The following is a 16,469-nucleotide window of genomic DNA, read 5'->3' on the forward strand; positions in this document are numbered from 1 at the left end:
GATTTTTACATTTGTTATGAACATCTATATAGGATAACTCAATATTTCTAACATCTGCATACATTTAATCACCTCAACCCCTGTAGCACCTGCACATAAGTTAAGTGTCTGCAAGGATAGCTCACCCAAAAATAATGTTGTTCCAACCCCATATAATATTTTTCCTAAAAGAATTTTGTAACGCAAAAGGTCACTATTTGTTTTCATTGTATGGAGAAAAAATAAATGTAATGAAACTAAATGGTGACTGAAACTAACACATGCCTTACATCATATTTTGTGTTCCACGTGACAAAAAATGTCATATAAGGATAAGTCAGTTCTTTTTATTTTTTAGTTGAACTATCCCTTTAACATTGTAATGCTTAACACAAAGTAAATTAGCTATTTTCTGTCTTTATTATCACCAATTTTGGTGATTTATTTGCACACGTGGCTCTTAATACAACAGAACTGTGGAATTACAGTCAGCCCATACCGAGTTCTCTTTGTGTTGAGTTAGGAAACAGCCCGCACCCCCCAATTAGTGAATGAGAATACAATAGCCTGCCTTAGAGTCCGAGATAAGGCCACGATTTGTAATGTGTTTTTGTATTTGTTGCATTCATCCAACATGGAAGTGAGCATGTGGATTACGGCAAAAAGGTTGTTGGCTCAGTCTGCATGTGTTTGTGTGTGCGTGTGTCGCTGGTAATTTCATCTCTTGTCTAGGGTTGTAAGTGTGTGTGTGTGTGTGTGTGTGTCTGTGTGTGTTTTTTGCTGTTTGGACTCGGGGATTCCCTATTATTAGCACATGCAGCCACATACAGACTACAATATCTAAAGATCTTCATTTAGAAAGGAAGCCTTCTCACTCTGTGGAGGCCCGGATAGCACTGCATCATGGTTCTGTCTGCCTTTTGTAAAGATGTTTAGTAAGTGATTGCTTATATTTGAAGATAACACTGTTTAGAATGCAAATTTTCTGATCCCCTCTGCCTTTTGAGGAAATTATAAAGATGCATTGAAGTTTTATGGATGCAAAAATGAAAAACCTTATCTTTCCTACTGTCATCAGACATATGAAAAGTGAAACAACACTTGTGTCATTTTATTAATTCATTTCAGCTGTAAGTATGTGTCAACTGGTTTTATAAAAAAGGAAATCAACACAAATTTCAATATAATGATCTTGACCATTCTCTGTACTCTGTGTTTTCCCTGGCTTTTAAGGAATATTCTGGGTTCCGTACAACTTAAGCTCAATCAACAGCATTTGTGTCATAATGTTGATTACCACAAAAATAATTTAGCCTCATGGCTTGTTTATACAAGTAAATAAATACATTGTGGTTACAGTGAGCTATTACAATAGAAGTGAATGGGAAAAGTCCATAACAAGACATGATAATAATTTTAGTGTGATGGAATCGTTTATTTGCCTTTTATACCTAAAGTTATTTCCAATTCCCAGGATGTAGTGTTCGTAAGTTGTAATATTTTTAATAACATTGCACAGATACGAATAGCAAGTTAATTTATCACACTAAATTATGTTAACATGTATAATTGTATATGCCTTGTGGCTGTGCTTTTGTAGTTAATACGTGATTTTATCACACTGAAGTCATACCTCTTGTAGGATACTTATGAAATAGTGAGGATTATAATGTTAACATTTTTTCCCCCATTCACTTCCATTGTAAGTGCCTCACTGTAACCCAGATTTGTTGAAGAAAAGGAGGGGCAATTCAAAATCATTTTTTGTGGTAATCAATATTATGCAACAAATGCTGTCTATTGAGCTTAATTTGTATTGAATCCGGAATATATCTTGAAGTCAACAATATAGACTCAGATAGATCAGGCTGTGTCATGCTAGACTATTCTCTTCGCTCAGATATGAGAAGAAATTCAGCAATCATTCTGGTTTGGAGTATCTCTGTAGACTGGGTTGACTCCCATATCAGTGTTTGGGTAGTCACACAAAGACAGTCTGTGTGTGTACGCCTGTGAACATCAGTATATTGCTTAGACTTCTTCACTTCCTGTTGCTGAATAATCCCATTCGTGCGAGAGCCACACCATCCTCCTGCATTTATAATTTACAGCCCCTCACAGTTCTCCGGTCTTTGCTACCTTGACTTGTGTTTTGTTTGGCCCCCCACATGGCCAAACAAAATGGGAGTATAGTATTTTTTCAGCCTTGGGTCAGGAGACACCCTCTTTCCACCCAAGAATGTATTGCTCAAAAATCAGTAATTTTTCTTCTCTCAACACTTCACATAGCTCTATTCTTTTCCTCCCATTTTACTGAATTTTAATCAAAGCCCATACAGCTTATACACACTTAGCCGCTTTTTAAAACTGTACTTTTTCCTCAGCTGGAAAACATGTTTAAATATTTAGCAGCCTTATTCACAGCTGTTTGACACTTGTAATTCCTTTTCTTACAAGTCCCAAACAAACGGTGGAGAAGATCACATAGTCAGTCTGAATCATAGCTGTCATCATTATTCACTTTGACTCCCCCCCCTCCCCCCATTTGAAATAAGGAATCATCAAAACTTTTGAAAATTGCGATTGTAAGCGCTTGTGTTTGATATTGAAAAAAGGGGGAGAGAAGGGAAGACAATTCTTTTGAGTTGCGTTTGCATTGTTCCTGAGTTCCACGTTAATAACTTACAACTGAAGTGCGGCTAGAAAAGAAAGAAAAAAACAAAAAAGAAGACGAAAAATATTTCTCATTTATAGTATCTAAGAACGTCTTTGTAGAAAATGTAGGTGTCAGATAAAAAGGCATACATGCATTGGCACAAATGAGAAGGGGCACACACAGAAGCGGTTGTAGGCACACCAATGTTAATCATGCCCTCTTTAAAAGAAGCTTCTGTTGAACTCCATAAGACCAAAAAAAGCGAGACAATTTTGACAGTCCTGCCGCTCTAATGCAGAATATATCAGTAGCTTTTCCTTTATTCAGGTCAGTTTGTTGGGATGAGTGATATGCATCCTGGGCCTTTTTGTTTTATTTAATCTCTCTGATATATTATAAAAATATGTCTTTGTGTCTAATATGCTCTTTTACTCATAGTGATCTTCCAACTGTACTTGTGAATGCTTTGGATCCACATGCCTGACATATATTGAAAACAAAACTACAGTTGCGAATCGAAGGTGTTGTTTCCACCATGCCTAGAATTACAGTTATTGTTTTTGATAGGTGACTCTTTCGTTGTATCGTCATGGCACCTATGTGGCCACCTTCACTGCTACTTCTGTGTGTGTGTCACCCCTATACCTCCCTGCACACAATAGACATCAACATCCCCCCCCCCCCCTCCAAAAAATAGACTGAGTAAGAATGAGCAAGGGAGTGAAATTCAAGAAAAAGCTTTGAAGTGGCTTTCCAGCGCGCGAGACTGCTGGCCGTCTCCCCGAGACGTGTCACCTTTGCCAAGAGGGAATAGGAAAATCACGTTTCGAATGGTAATGATAACATACTAATCACTTGAGCTCTTTGAAGACGGGGGAGCGAGCTACTCTGTCAGTATCCCCGGCTGCTGTGTGCTTCCAGGCACACAGGCACATCCCTGGTCTAGGTGTATTAGTTTAAGCGGTGCATGTCAATACGTCCCCTCCATCTCAGCTGATCCAGAGGGGCTCATTAGGAAGATATGGCTCCCTTTTCCCCATACTTTCTCCCACTCCTGTTCTCTGTCTCTCTCTCTCTCTCTCTCTCTCTCTCTCTCTCTCTCTCTCTCTCTCTCTCTCTCTCTCCCTCCCTCCATCTCTCTATCTTTCCCCCCCCCTCCATCTCCCACTAACACCCCCTCCCTTAAACTATTAAAAAGTGTTTCAGCTATTTTAAATGACATCTGTCAACCGAGAGGAGAAGAATAAAAGTTCAGACAGAGTTTTTCTTTTTTTCTCACCCTCTTTCCCTTCTCTGTGATTGTCAAAAAAAGTGGAATGTCGTCTATTTTTCATTTCTTTTCCTTGGAGTGATTAGCCGCTACATATTTTGACAGCTTAACTTGAACTGGAAACTCTCTCTCTCTCTCTCTCTCTCTCTCTCTCTCTCTCTCTCTCTCTCTCTGCCTTTATTCTCTCTGTGCATGTAAACAAGAAAAAAGGTTAACTGTCCATTAGAAATATAGTTAGTTACCTTTCTGGCCATATTACTATTAAGTAATTGCACAGGGTAGTGGTCAATTTTTGTGTTCATAGTAAAAAATGATGTGACTTATTAGAAAATGGATGTGTGGATTTTTCTTTAACTTTGGGCACTTTTAGTACTGCGGACTTCTAGAAAAGTGTTATTAAAACCTTTTTACACTAGGTTTAAAAAAGAAAAGAAATTTGCCCACTAACAATGTCAATCAGTCTATGTTCATGCTTCATAGAGGATTTATGTCATTTTGTCATGTTCTTTTCTTAAAATCATGGCAGTTTTCACCACATCTCACATTCTGTAATGTTTAATAGAATATTCATGGGGTGGAAATGACAGTGATCGAAATTAAAATTTGTATGTTTCTAAATTAGGCTTTTGCTAAGGCTAATTTTGTTGCTAATATTTCATATATCATAAATGCACACAATTAAATAATTTTTTCAGACTTTTTGTGTCATTTGGAAAAATTACAATTTGATTGGAAATGACACCCTCTAAAAACACTCTGCTCACGTGATATTTATCTTGATTTTTCTTAAAACATCACTTGCCATATTTCATCTTAAGCATGCTTTTCTCTGACACTTTTGTTGACTTCGTTAACAAATACACTGACTTATTGTTTGGTGTGGTGGAAATGAGGCCACAGGAATGGACATCTTGGATAATTGTTTTCACACAACAAATATTGAAAAGGTTTTGTTTGCTAATATTATCATAGTTTTAAAATGTAATCATTTGTATTTTTATAATGGATTTTCTTGTCTTGGTCTGGGACAAGGCAAACAGTAAAATCTGTACATGAAAGGCATTTGATGAAGGCCAGGTAAAAAGTTTCCAATTAAATTTTTATGTGACCTTCACCTAACTGAAAGAAAAAGTTGAAGGGCTCTTTTTTCGTGAGTGCGCAAAGTGCAGCGCTATGGACAGCGACTGTGCGCTACATCTTATAAAATTTTCATGAGAGTGCTAATTCTAAGATCAATATTTGTGCTACCAAAGTGTTTGCACTAGTGTGAATGTATTGTATGTAAATGCTGTGGCGCAAAGCACAATTAGTTTTTTCCTGATAAATAGGTCATTGCGCTAATACGTTTCAAAAGCAGGTCTGTTTTCAGCGCAAAGTCCAAACTCAGTTCCTGTATTTGCAGTTTGGAGATTCCACCAGCAGGTGGCAGTAACGTTCATGTCCAATCTCTGAAAATGTAGTGGAACATCAAATTATATCCCTGACAATCGTTTTATGAGCAGTTGACAATCATTTTATGAAACAAAAATAGATTTATGTTAAACTTGCTAGAGGTTATGGTTTATTTTTCAATTATTATTATCATGTTTATATTTAGAATTGTATTCATGATCTAATTAGTATTGGTATTTTTCCTCCTGTTGTCATAGAGGGATTTTTAAGTCACTGCAAAAGGTGCCTGTCAGAGAAGTTGGAGAGAATAAAATGTTTGGATTTAGTATATTATTTTTTGTTTAATAAATAATTGTTTAAATTAAAATTGATTATATTTGAGTTTTGTTTGTTTAGAAATATTTTTAGTTGAATTTTTTCACGTTTCAATAACTGAATATAATTGTTCAAAATCGACCTGTAGAAGTGAAGTGTGTGGCAATACCATTACTATTAACATTAGCCATGATTTGTGTGTCAGTTGATGAAAATGATTAATAATGCTTACATTACGTGTAATTTAACATAGCATACATCCAAATTCTGATGAGAATAACATTGTCTAAACAATGTGTGTCTATATTTCTATTATTCTAATTCATTCCATATAGGTCCATTTACACTACCAACTAATGAATGTGCTGTTTTTTTATATATATCTGATGCTTGAGGGGATGTATTATATAATAGGATTCAGATGCTGCAATAACCGGAGATGAACCTCCAAAACCTTCTTTTGACCCAGCCCATCAGCTCAATGTGTGCGTGATTTCACCAAACCCACTTGCATAAAGACTTTGTGCATGCTTACACGAAAAAAATAAAAAAATAAAACTTGGCCATACCCAATTGCGCTTATTTATTATGGCATAGTGCTCTTATAATAGGGCCCGAAATCTATTTGTTTCAATAAAAGTCATCCCCTGGGACTTAAAAGTTATCAAAGTTAAAGAAACACCCTAATATGCATTATGCAAAGAGTATTTTATATATCACGTTATAATATATTTTGATCTATAATAAAATAACAAAAAAGCATATTGTATATTTGTGGTTAATTTCCCATTCTCTCCAAATGATAAGGGGTATGGCATTTATCTAAAGAGTATTTTTCCCCTTGTTATCAAAAGTTAATGAGTTTAAACCACTGAACAGCTGCCAATAGTTTCAGTATGACCAAAGTTATTAAATTAATTTCTCATCATTTGAAGGTCCAAAATTCTGCCCACTATGTGCAATATTAATATGTCTAGCTCTTGACCATGGTGTTTGTTTTAATCTCACATTTATGATTTCTGAGCGTGCACATCTATTTCTGAACTTGAGACGTATCAACCTTTCAATGAAAAGTTTATATGCCTTGTTTGCATTATTTACTGACATCTAAACATCCAGTAAACATTAGATAAAAACTATTGAGTGTAACTTTTAGGGTAAATAACTTAAGAGTCAAAACCTTTATCTTAAAATTACAAAACAATGTAGTGTAATGAGCTATATGGTGGCATCCTGAACAACACAGATATTGGATAATCTGAAGCAGCATTTGAAAATATATTACAACTCAATTAACCATCCCTCCCATGCTAATCTTTGCCCTGGTGCTAAATGTGAGGTAATGAGATCTGGCAACACCTTCAGAAAAAAGCCATTCAAAGAAGGAAGCCTCAATTAAAAGGAAGGAAAAGTGTTAGACTTAACAACCATCCTTATTATTAAATTTTTTTTTGCTTTTGAATTTACACGAGGATCAGTCCAGTTTGTTTTAAAACGCAACATGTAATTAGGTGTTCTTGAATCAATATACGATTTAAATTGCAACAAATTAATCTGTATGCTTTGGCATAGTGTACAGTATATGTTATTGTGTTGACTTGAAAAATGCCTCTGTAAGTCTTCTCAATCACTCTCATTGTTTTCTGTTTCTGTGGTTTGTTTTCAGAGATCACATCTGTTGGATAACACAGAGAGGCTGGAAAGGTCATCTCGGAGGCTGGAAGCTGGCTACCAGATAGCGGTGGAAACTGGTAGGCATTCTGGGTAGGGGGGTGAGCGACAGCAAATTGTCTCACTCGTATGCGTGCTAGAAAAAGAGAGGGGAAAAAAACAGCTTGACGACTGGTGACATTTTCAGAAGCACATCAAAGCAAAGCAAAGGAGAGAGAGGTGTAGAGCAGGAGCCGCAGTACTGTTAGGCTCACACAAAACACACCACCTTATTTCCATTCACCTACCTGTGTGTGTGTGGCGTGTACTGTATGTGTGTGTGTTTGTGTGTGAGAGAGAGAGAGAGAGAGAGAGAGAGAAAGAGTTTTTAATATGGGTACCAAATGATGGCGTGTTGACTAGAATAAACATCAACAGCCTGCCACTACAGTCCTGCAGTTTTATAGCTAAATAAAGACCGAGATCTTTTAAGAAACCCATTTCTAAATAAAACACATTCAATGTCACCTGATTCACATTTGTTTTAAGGTTCGTTTTCATCTTTAAATACAAGAAAATGAGCTAATTTAGATCTGAAATAGATTAAATCAGTAGGCATCTATTTTTTTCAGCCTGACTGTCTCCATGTTGTTGAGGCAGAGTGTATTCCTTGGAGACGTATCAAAGCTCATTCTTCAAGAAGCTACTGGCTTTCTTTATCTTCCGCCATAGTTTTGAAAAGTTTGTTAATTTACACTATAATGGTAGTGTGGCTTGTGTGCGACGTCGACACAGTTAATAATTCAAATCAAGAAAGGGTTGCACAGACCACTGGCTTTTGATGTCTCGCAAGAACAACTTACAAATTCATAAATGCAATCTGCATCCTTTGCTTAAAAATGTAGTTTCATTTATTTTGGATTCTCTCAAGCCTGTGCTTGTTTTTTTGTTGTTGTTTTTTTTCTATTTCCACCCTGTCTAACATTAGATTTATTTCCTTTTCACTTCAATGAGCGAAAACCCTTTTGGTTTTCTGGTATGCAGACATATTTTTTTCTTATGTCTGCCCAATTGAATAGCTAGTAGGTACCAAAGCAGAAAGCCATACACTCCAATGACTGGATGAGACCCCCTGTGAGAAGAATTTTCCCCTTAAAGGAAAGCTTCTGCCTCTGAGACCCCTCATCCGGCACAATGCCGCACTGATTCCACTGCTCTCTGTGTGGGAGCTGCAAATACAGAACAATGGCTGTTTACTCAGCCCTTGTCTAACCGCATTAAAGCGCAACTCAGCCTGTGCGTCAAACTCCTGTGATTCTAATCCCTGACCCCCTTACCCCACTGACCACCCCAACGCTCTCACTGCACACACCTGCATCTTCAAAACAAAGCAACAGGTAGTCCTAAACTGAAGTGGCCCTATGAAGGACAAACCCTGTTCTTTTGGGATTTGGACACATCAACCATGCACAAAATGCACAGTCATCATCTGGCACAGAGTCGGGGTAAACACAACCCGCTGTAGTGTCTGTTATGAAGTTGCAAGAATCTTTGTTTGGTTGCGGCAGTGACCCTCAGCCCCCATATTTAAGATACATAGATAGATATTATGTACTGTATATATAAAGTATGTATATATATATAATTTACATACACACACACACACACACACCACAGGTCTGTTGAATGCTTGATTCTGATTGGATGACAGACATTCTAAGGTGTGCAATTATTTTTCAAGTATACACACTGCTATTAAGTAGTTCCTGTTATTGACTGCATACCGGTTCCATATCACTTAGCCAAATTATTTCCCTACAGGCTACCACAACAAAATAACAGAATAAAACAAAGACATTTGTTTAGTACATTGAATAAGAATGACAAACAATATCTGTAATATCCTAAATTTAGTCCTTGGGCTCCTTCTCTTTCTCTCTCTCTCTCTTTCGCTCTCATCTCACTTACACACACACACACACACACACACACACACACTGAGACTTGTTTCGGGACCAACGAATAGTCGCACCCCCGCAACTTGATCAATACAACAGTTTCTATTATCCAAAATAAAGGTTTACATTGGAAATATTGCGACACTCGCTGCTGCTGAGAAGTGCTTAAACTTACATCTTGGCGATTTTGATATATATATTATATATATTTATATATTATATATTTACTGTACAATTATGGTGACACCTTACATTAATATTCATGCCAGTGTCTTATTAAATAATTTCAAACTGAGGGCTAATAATGCTCAACATATACTTTAATATTTAATTATTTAATTTATCCATTTGCTTAATAGAATCATTTGGACCATGCTTTTATTTTTCCAACATTTTTGCTGCAGTATTATTACAGTAAGATATTTCAAAATTCTAAATTTAAAGCCAATTATACATATTTTTTGTATTTGTTTTGTTTTGCTTCAGATAAGCCTATATTGAATTTTGACATTTACAAATTTGATAATAATGATAAATACTGTGAGTTTAAAGCAAAATAGTAAAGGCCATCCATGTTGTAGGGCCTTGAACAGCCATCAAACTTAAGACTTTTTAGAAAGGAAAAATAATAATTTGTGTATTTTCACTTTTGGTGTGTTAGTCTGTGCCATGGTAAAAACTATGCAGTGGTAGTGAGTAGACTCTGTGTGTGTGTGTGTGTGTGTGTTTGGTTTTTTGTGAGGGTTTTTGTGAGTGTTAGGTTTAGGGGATAAAATCTAGTTTGTACAGTATAAAAATCATTAACTCTATGGGGAGTCCTCATGAGGATAGCTGAACCAAGGGTGAGTTGGTGTTTAATGTGTTCAGTCCAGCAAACAGCATGTCAGGAGCATTGCAGGCTCTCTGGGAGATATTGAGAGTGCTCTTTGGACATTTTTAACATCTTTGGAGCTTTTTTACCAAACTGTTTGTTTCATAAATTAAGCATGGGTCTTCATTAGTAGAGGGCACCCACTTTAAAGCTGCTTGAACCAGAGGCATGCTGGCCTGAAGAGAGCCTGAAGTACAGTAGGGAGTAAAGCAGCCAATTTAAAAGCATTTAAATCAGAGATGTCCCAGAATCCACAAGCGTTAAATAAACCCTAATCAAAGAAATCCCCGGCTGTTTATAAAAGCCAAGATAGTAGATGTGGAAACCGGAAAATGAAATGCCTTATAATTCTTATAATTCAGTTGTTTGCAGTCGTATTTAGGAATGCTAGACAATTTTTTAATATTTTGTCACATTTTATCCAAAGAAAACAATGTAAACAACTATATAGTCACAGAATTTATGGAACATTTTTGTGCACATAACCTCGAAATCTATTGATTAATCAGAATTAATCTTAATGGACTGTCTGATTGTGTTAAAAGCCGATGTAAACAAACGAACTGAGAGAAACGTTGGCCGTAAGGAGCAGAGTGGTGGCCTTTGAATACACAGCAGCCGCTGCGGCATCAGATCGATGGGGCAAAATGAAACTGGCTCATTAGGGATTGATTTCAGCTGTTTAGATAAGCAGAGAGGGTTGGGGCCTGGCCCCTGGGGCCCTCAACAGGGCCCAAAGTTCACGCAGAGCCAGGTAGAGAGTGTCTCTGCAGGCTATCATCTTTATTAGCACCCAGATAAGCTGATTAGGTCTTGTCAATCAAAGGTGCCAATGACTCAATCGAGAGGCCCTTCTTTTCATTCTTTCTCTCTCCTTCCTTTTTTCTCTGTCTCTTTTTTTTGTGATAAATCATTGAAGCGATCAACAAAGCAGTAGCCATGGCGGCTAAGCTAAGCAACCCCGGCAGACGACGCAAGGACCCTGTGATGATGTGACAACTTTATTAAAGAGTACATAAATTTGTTTGAGAGCGGTTTGATTTTTTTTCTGCAGTAGTATTAAAAGAGCAAGCGATGGGGGAGCACCATTATTGTCGTCGCTGACATTTACGGGAAGCCGAGCTTGCCCGCGGTATAAATAAATAATCTAAAAAATAAATATATAAGTCTGTTTTGTAAACATAATAAAACACAGCTTTTGAATGGAAATATGGCTTTAAGACATGCTGTCTCTGTCCATGGGTGTCAGAGTGTCTCAGACACGTGGCTGTCTCTGTTACTCTGTTTTTCTCTCTCTTCCTCTTTTTCTTTCCCTTCCGTGTTCTTTCTCATCTTTCTTTTTCCCCCTCTCCTCTTCACTTTTTACTTGTTTTTTGTTTTTTTGCCATTATGGGAAACTGATAACTTAGTAACTCTTTCCTTCGAAATGGTAATTTGTGTTGTCATGGCTTTTTCTTTCCAAGCACTTAATTTGGACTTTTTTTAATGCTAATTTCAGAAATATATAATTGTAATAATAATAAAATAACAATTATTGTAATAATACATTTCTAAATGAAATGTAACTTAATATTTATTTTTATGTTAATAATGTTAATAATATATAATAATTATTATATAATAATAATTATATTCTATATATATCAATAAACCAATATAAATTATCTTTTTTTTGTTAATAATGTGCTGGAAAATGTTATTTAAAAATGACATTTAGAATAATCTCTAACTAAAAACTAGAAGCAAAATTATTATTATAATTATTCATATTTTTTATTTGATAAAAATAAATATAATAATAATGACTTTAATTTCAGTTAAAAAAAATATTCAAAAAGTCCTTTAAAAAGAAAACATTCCATAACAGGTTTTTATTGTGCTCATAGTATTTTGAGTTTTCAGAATCCTAGTGTTCTTGTAAATTATGAGCTAGCTTTACTTTCAATAATCCATTTTTAGATTTGTTTTATTTGTTGCCCTTCTTAAATATGTACTATTTTGGGATATTTAGAAGGATACAAAATTCAGTGGAAGTTATTTAGTGGAATAGATACATAATATCTATCTATTAATGCTGAATAAATTCTAAATTCGAGATCAGTGTTTTTTCCCAACCATTTGCATTTGTTATAAATGTAATACATCTGTTATTAATTGTTTCATTGTCTTTCATTATTTATAGCAGCATGGCTGTACCAGTTGATTTCCTTCCTAGTATAGTTGTGTTTTAAGTTTCAACACAGTGGTAATGTTCTCTGTTTAATGAGGACAATTTTGTGAAGTGGATTTCCTCGAGGTATAGCATACCAAATAGCTTGGGTTTTTGTAGTTTGCTGAAATTTGAATGCCGCATTGTGTTTCAAAAAGAATATGCCGTTATTTGATAATTGTTTAATTCAAGGAGCAGAGCCACAAGAGTTAAATATTTTAACACCAGAGTTATGCAGATATGCAAATAGAGGATCTTGGCTAGAGTGTATTTTCTAAAGACAATGGTGGGTTTTTGTGTGGTAATGAGGGCATTTTCTCATAGAAATTTATGTTTTTTTTTTTTTTTTTTTTGGGCAACCAGTTAGGACAATTCTTTAGAAGTTTGAACTTATGTTTGTTTTACAGCTTTTTAAATATGGATATGCAATGTAAATTGCTTGTAAAATGTGAATTCACTGAAATATAAGTGACTGTGTGTGTGAGTGTAATATAAGGTTTTCTACTCTGTAAATCTACCTACGGGTGAGCTGTTTATCATGAAACCCCCCGGCGGATGAAAGGCGATGTAATAATGAATTTTTTTTGTCCTAATCGTGCCTTGTCAGCGAGGCGTCTTATCGTGGAGAGGAAAATGACACCGATACTATCGAAGAGCCTAGAGTCTAAGTCTGTGTCGTTCCCCACCAATCACGTCGAACCCAGCCTCGCCGTATCTAGCTCCGCCACAAACGCGAGTGATGCTTTTTTCATCTGGACTTCAAAAACGGTTCCCGTCATTAAAATTGCACCCGCGTTCAGCTACAGGGATCAGCCGCTCCAGAGCGAAAATGGGATGTGGGAGAGGAGACTCGCTAAATGTGCTAATTCTGTTCTCACATGTTTACGGCTTAATTTTAATCGGTTTGAGCAAACGGGGGGGTTGTTTGGGGATGGGGGCGCTTGAAAAAAGCCTTGCATTGCAATAAATCGCCATTATCTTTGACACCGAAAGACTCAGCTGTTCCACGGATTTGGGGGTCCATGGGCAACAGTATTATATGGAGACACACAAAGGTGTTTACGCTTGAACTGTTGTGACTGAGGTGCACTCGCTGTTTTCGGTCCATCTAGACAAAGGGCCAAACTTGCACAATGGCAAACCCAGCACACAGGCTCTTAATGCAAGAGCTGAACCAACAAACTTGAGTAGCCAGTGTTTATGTGCTTTTGCATCTGTCTGTGTCCGGGATTGCAGAAACTGAATGCAGGTGTCGACTTGTTGATATATTAGAATCGGTATTGCGATATTCGCTCATGTTAAGTGGAATCATTGTCTGTTGAATCCCCAAAAGCAGTTTGAGTAGTTTTTCTTTTGGAGGAGATGGGTGAGCAGATCCATTTTTCTAGATAAACTATTGAGTGACAGAATGAGACGTAAGCTTTTGAATACACTTCTCCAACAACACTTGCCACCATCTAGATTCATTGAAATCTCCTATATCCTCAGGATTGAGTTTGAAATAATGTTGGCTTTAAGGTCGAAGGAAGAGCAGAATTTAGTCTGCAAAGCTGGATTTGTTGGAAGCCACACTGTTTATGTGTAATGCATAAATACTTTTGTCATTGTAGTTGCTGAGAGGAAGGAAAAAGAAAAAAATATATATAAATAGAAAGCCAATTTATTATATAACATGAATTGCAATATTTACTAATTCAAAACACTTTTGGAAAGACTACTTGTCCTACTCCATCTAAAAGTATTTTAAACAGCATTTTTCTTTCAAAAGTTGCATTATTGTTATTATTTTTATAGTCACAGCACCTCTAAATTACCATCTATATTTTAGCCTAAAATCTTGATGTTGTTTATCAAATCAAATTAAATATTACAGCCCAGTCTCATGAAAATTCATACATATTTTACTAGTTGGCTATTACATATGATTTTGTACGAGTCCGTTCATTTAAATTTTTCTTATTTCATCACGTGCAAATGCCCGGATGTCTAATGCAAATGTAAGCCTGAGTGTCATGCATGAGGCGTAAGGATATGCTTATTAATATTATGTCCTTACCCAAACCCCTTATCTAAACCTAACTAATCAGTAGAGTGTGTAAACATGATAGGGAGCAGTTGTGTGTGACAGAAGCAAGTAATTGTTGCGTATTAGATGGAAACGATGTCCAGCGACATCATTGGCTGTAGTGAAAGTCATAGGAGTACAGTCGCACGATATCATACAAATTAGCCAAATTAAGAAAAGTCTTATGAATCCTTACGATTTCGCCATGAGAGTGTGTTGCAAATGATGTCAACTACCCAAATACACAGTATAATAAGCATTGTAAAGTGTTTACTTATTTTATTATTAGCTTATTTTATAATTATTTGTTTGAAACATTCCTGACCCATCAGTAACTTTGTTGTCAGAAAGGTAGTAAATTCTCCAGAGAGTGGCAAAAAATATATATTTTCATTTCAAGTCTATTTATATCACACAAAAACGCACACACACACACACCTTGGTTTGGCTATCCTTATGAGGACTCTCCATAGAGATAATGATTTTTATACTGTATGAACTAGTTATAATTTTGTACGATTTTAATTATTGGGACACTAGAAATGTCCTCATAAACCACATTTATAGCGTATACCCTTGTAATTACCAGTTTGTAACCTCAAGAAATGTCCTAGTAAACCACCCAAACCTGCCCACACACACACACACACACACACACACACACACACACACACACACACACACACAGAGAGAGTCTTTCATTGACCTTTGGTTGACAGAGAGAGAGTGAGTGAAAGAGGGCACTCGAGCTGGATTGCGTTAAATAAAACTGTTTTGGAAGGAAATAGAAGACAAAAGCAAATACCCAGGACCCCCATGGGCGCTTCTTCATCGGCCGCTTTAAAGAGCTGGCACATCTGAGGCCCGGGAATATCTAAAAGCAGAGAGTAAAGTGAAATGAAGTAAAAGGAAATGGGATGGGGGGGGGGGGCAGTGCCTTGTCACTGCGGAATGAGGATCATAAATGTAATTGTGTGATGGGAGTGACATGCTGATGACAGGAGATTGATGGCAGTTGAAAAGCAGCCGTAATTCACTAAGGAGTCGCAGAGAGTTGGGTGGCTGAGATTAAGAGGGAAACTAGTCAGACTGAGCTTGAAAAATTCCAGACAGGAGGGCAACTTTTTAGCTTCCAGTTTTGTTTGGTTTTCCTTTATTTTGTCTGTCTCTCAGTGCATCTAACCAGAAGTGGTGCCATTCAGAGTACTGCAATATTATCAATACATAAAATTATGTTTATATTTTACTATAAGGTTCTATTCGTTAACATTAGTTAATGCATTCGGTAACTAAAGTTTTTTTTCCTTTCATTACATTTACATTAACATCATCAAGATTACATTTATTGTGGTTAATATTAATTTACAAATTTTGTTTATTGTTAGTTTATGTTAGATAATAATGATTGTTAACTTATTCAGCTTGTTAACATATACTACTAATAATATGTACTAATAATAATAAATGCTGTAAAAGTATTGTTCATTGTTAGTTCATGATAACTATTGTGTTATGTTAAATAATACAACTTTATTGTGAAGTGTTAGCAAAATGTGTGTTGCGTTTGTGAATAATATCTCTGATAATTATACTTTATAATCATGTAATTATCAGTATATAGTATAGTAAGTTTCGTTAAGAAGTGATGATTTGATCTACTGGAAAAATGTGATGATGAGTGTCCATCAAAAAGAAAAACTCACATCAGACACTTTGTTTGATTGTTAGAAATATTAGACTTTTATTTTTTTAAATGTTAGAAATATTAGAAAGAGCAAAAATACATTTTTCTTTTACTGGGCAATTGGGCCAAATGTGTATTTAGATTTGAAAATTAAAATAGGGTTTTAATTTAATTTAAATTGTATTAAATTGTAAGTTTTGTTATATTTTTTTTATTAAGCAGTGGAAAAAAATAGCAAAAAATCCTACATAGTGTCATACCTAGCAAATCTTTATTAGAAATAGTTTAAATACCTCCTTCAGGCATTTAATTATTTGTTATTATTGAGTAACAGTGTGATCTTTAGAAGACACTGGCTTTCCATCTACATGTTTAATCTTTAAACAGTCAGTCTTGCCTTTTTTGACAACATAATAGCTA

The 16,469-nt window shown here is 35.8% G+C and overlaps 1 protein-coding gene across 4 annotated transcripts in view; it reads left to right on the forward strand.

Annotated features, from left to right (window-relative positions):
• LOC127633861 (vesicle transport through interaction with t-SNAREs homolog 1A-like) overlaps window positions 1-16,469 on the forward strand; it is a 164,658-nt gene that overhangs the window by 28,748 nt on the left and 119,441 nt on the right. For all 4 annotated transcript variants that reach the window (XM_052113219.1, XM_052113220.1, XM_052113217.1 and 1 more), the window contains one exon: window positions 7,279-7,363. In XM_052113219.1, the coding sequence (XP_051969179.1) occupies window positions 7,279-7,363 (85 nt within the window). The remainder of the gene's footprint in view (window positions 1-7,278; window positions 7,364-16,469) is intronic.

This window comes from Xyrauchen texanus, chromosome 40 (assembly GCF_025860055.1).
Source record: "Xyrauchen texanus isolate HMW12.3.18 chromosome 40, RBS_HiC_50CHRs, whole genome shotgun sequence".
Lineage (NCBI taxonomy): Eukaryota > Metazoa > Chordata > Actinopteri > Cypriniformes > Catostomidae > Xyrauchen > Xyrauchen texanus.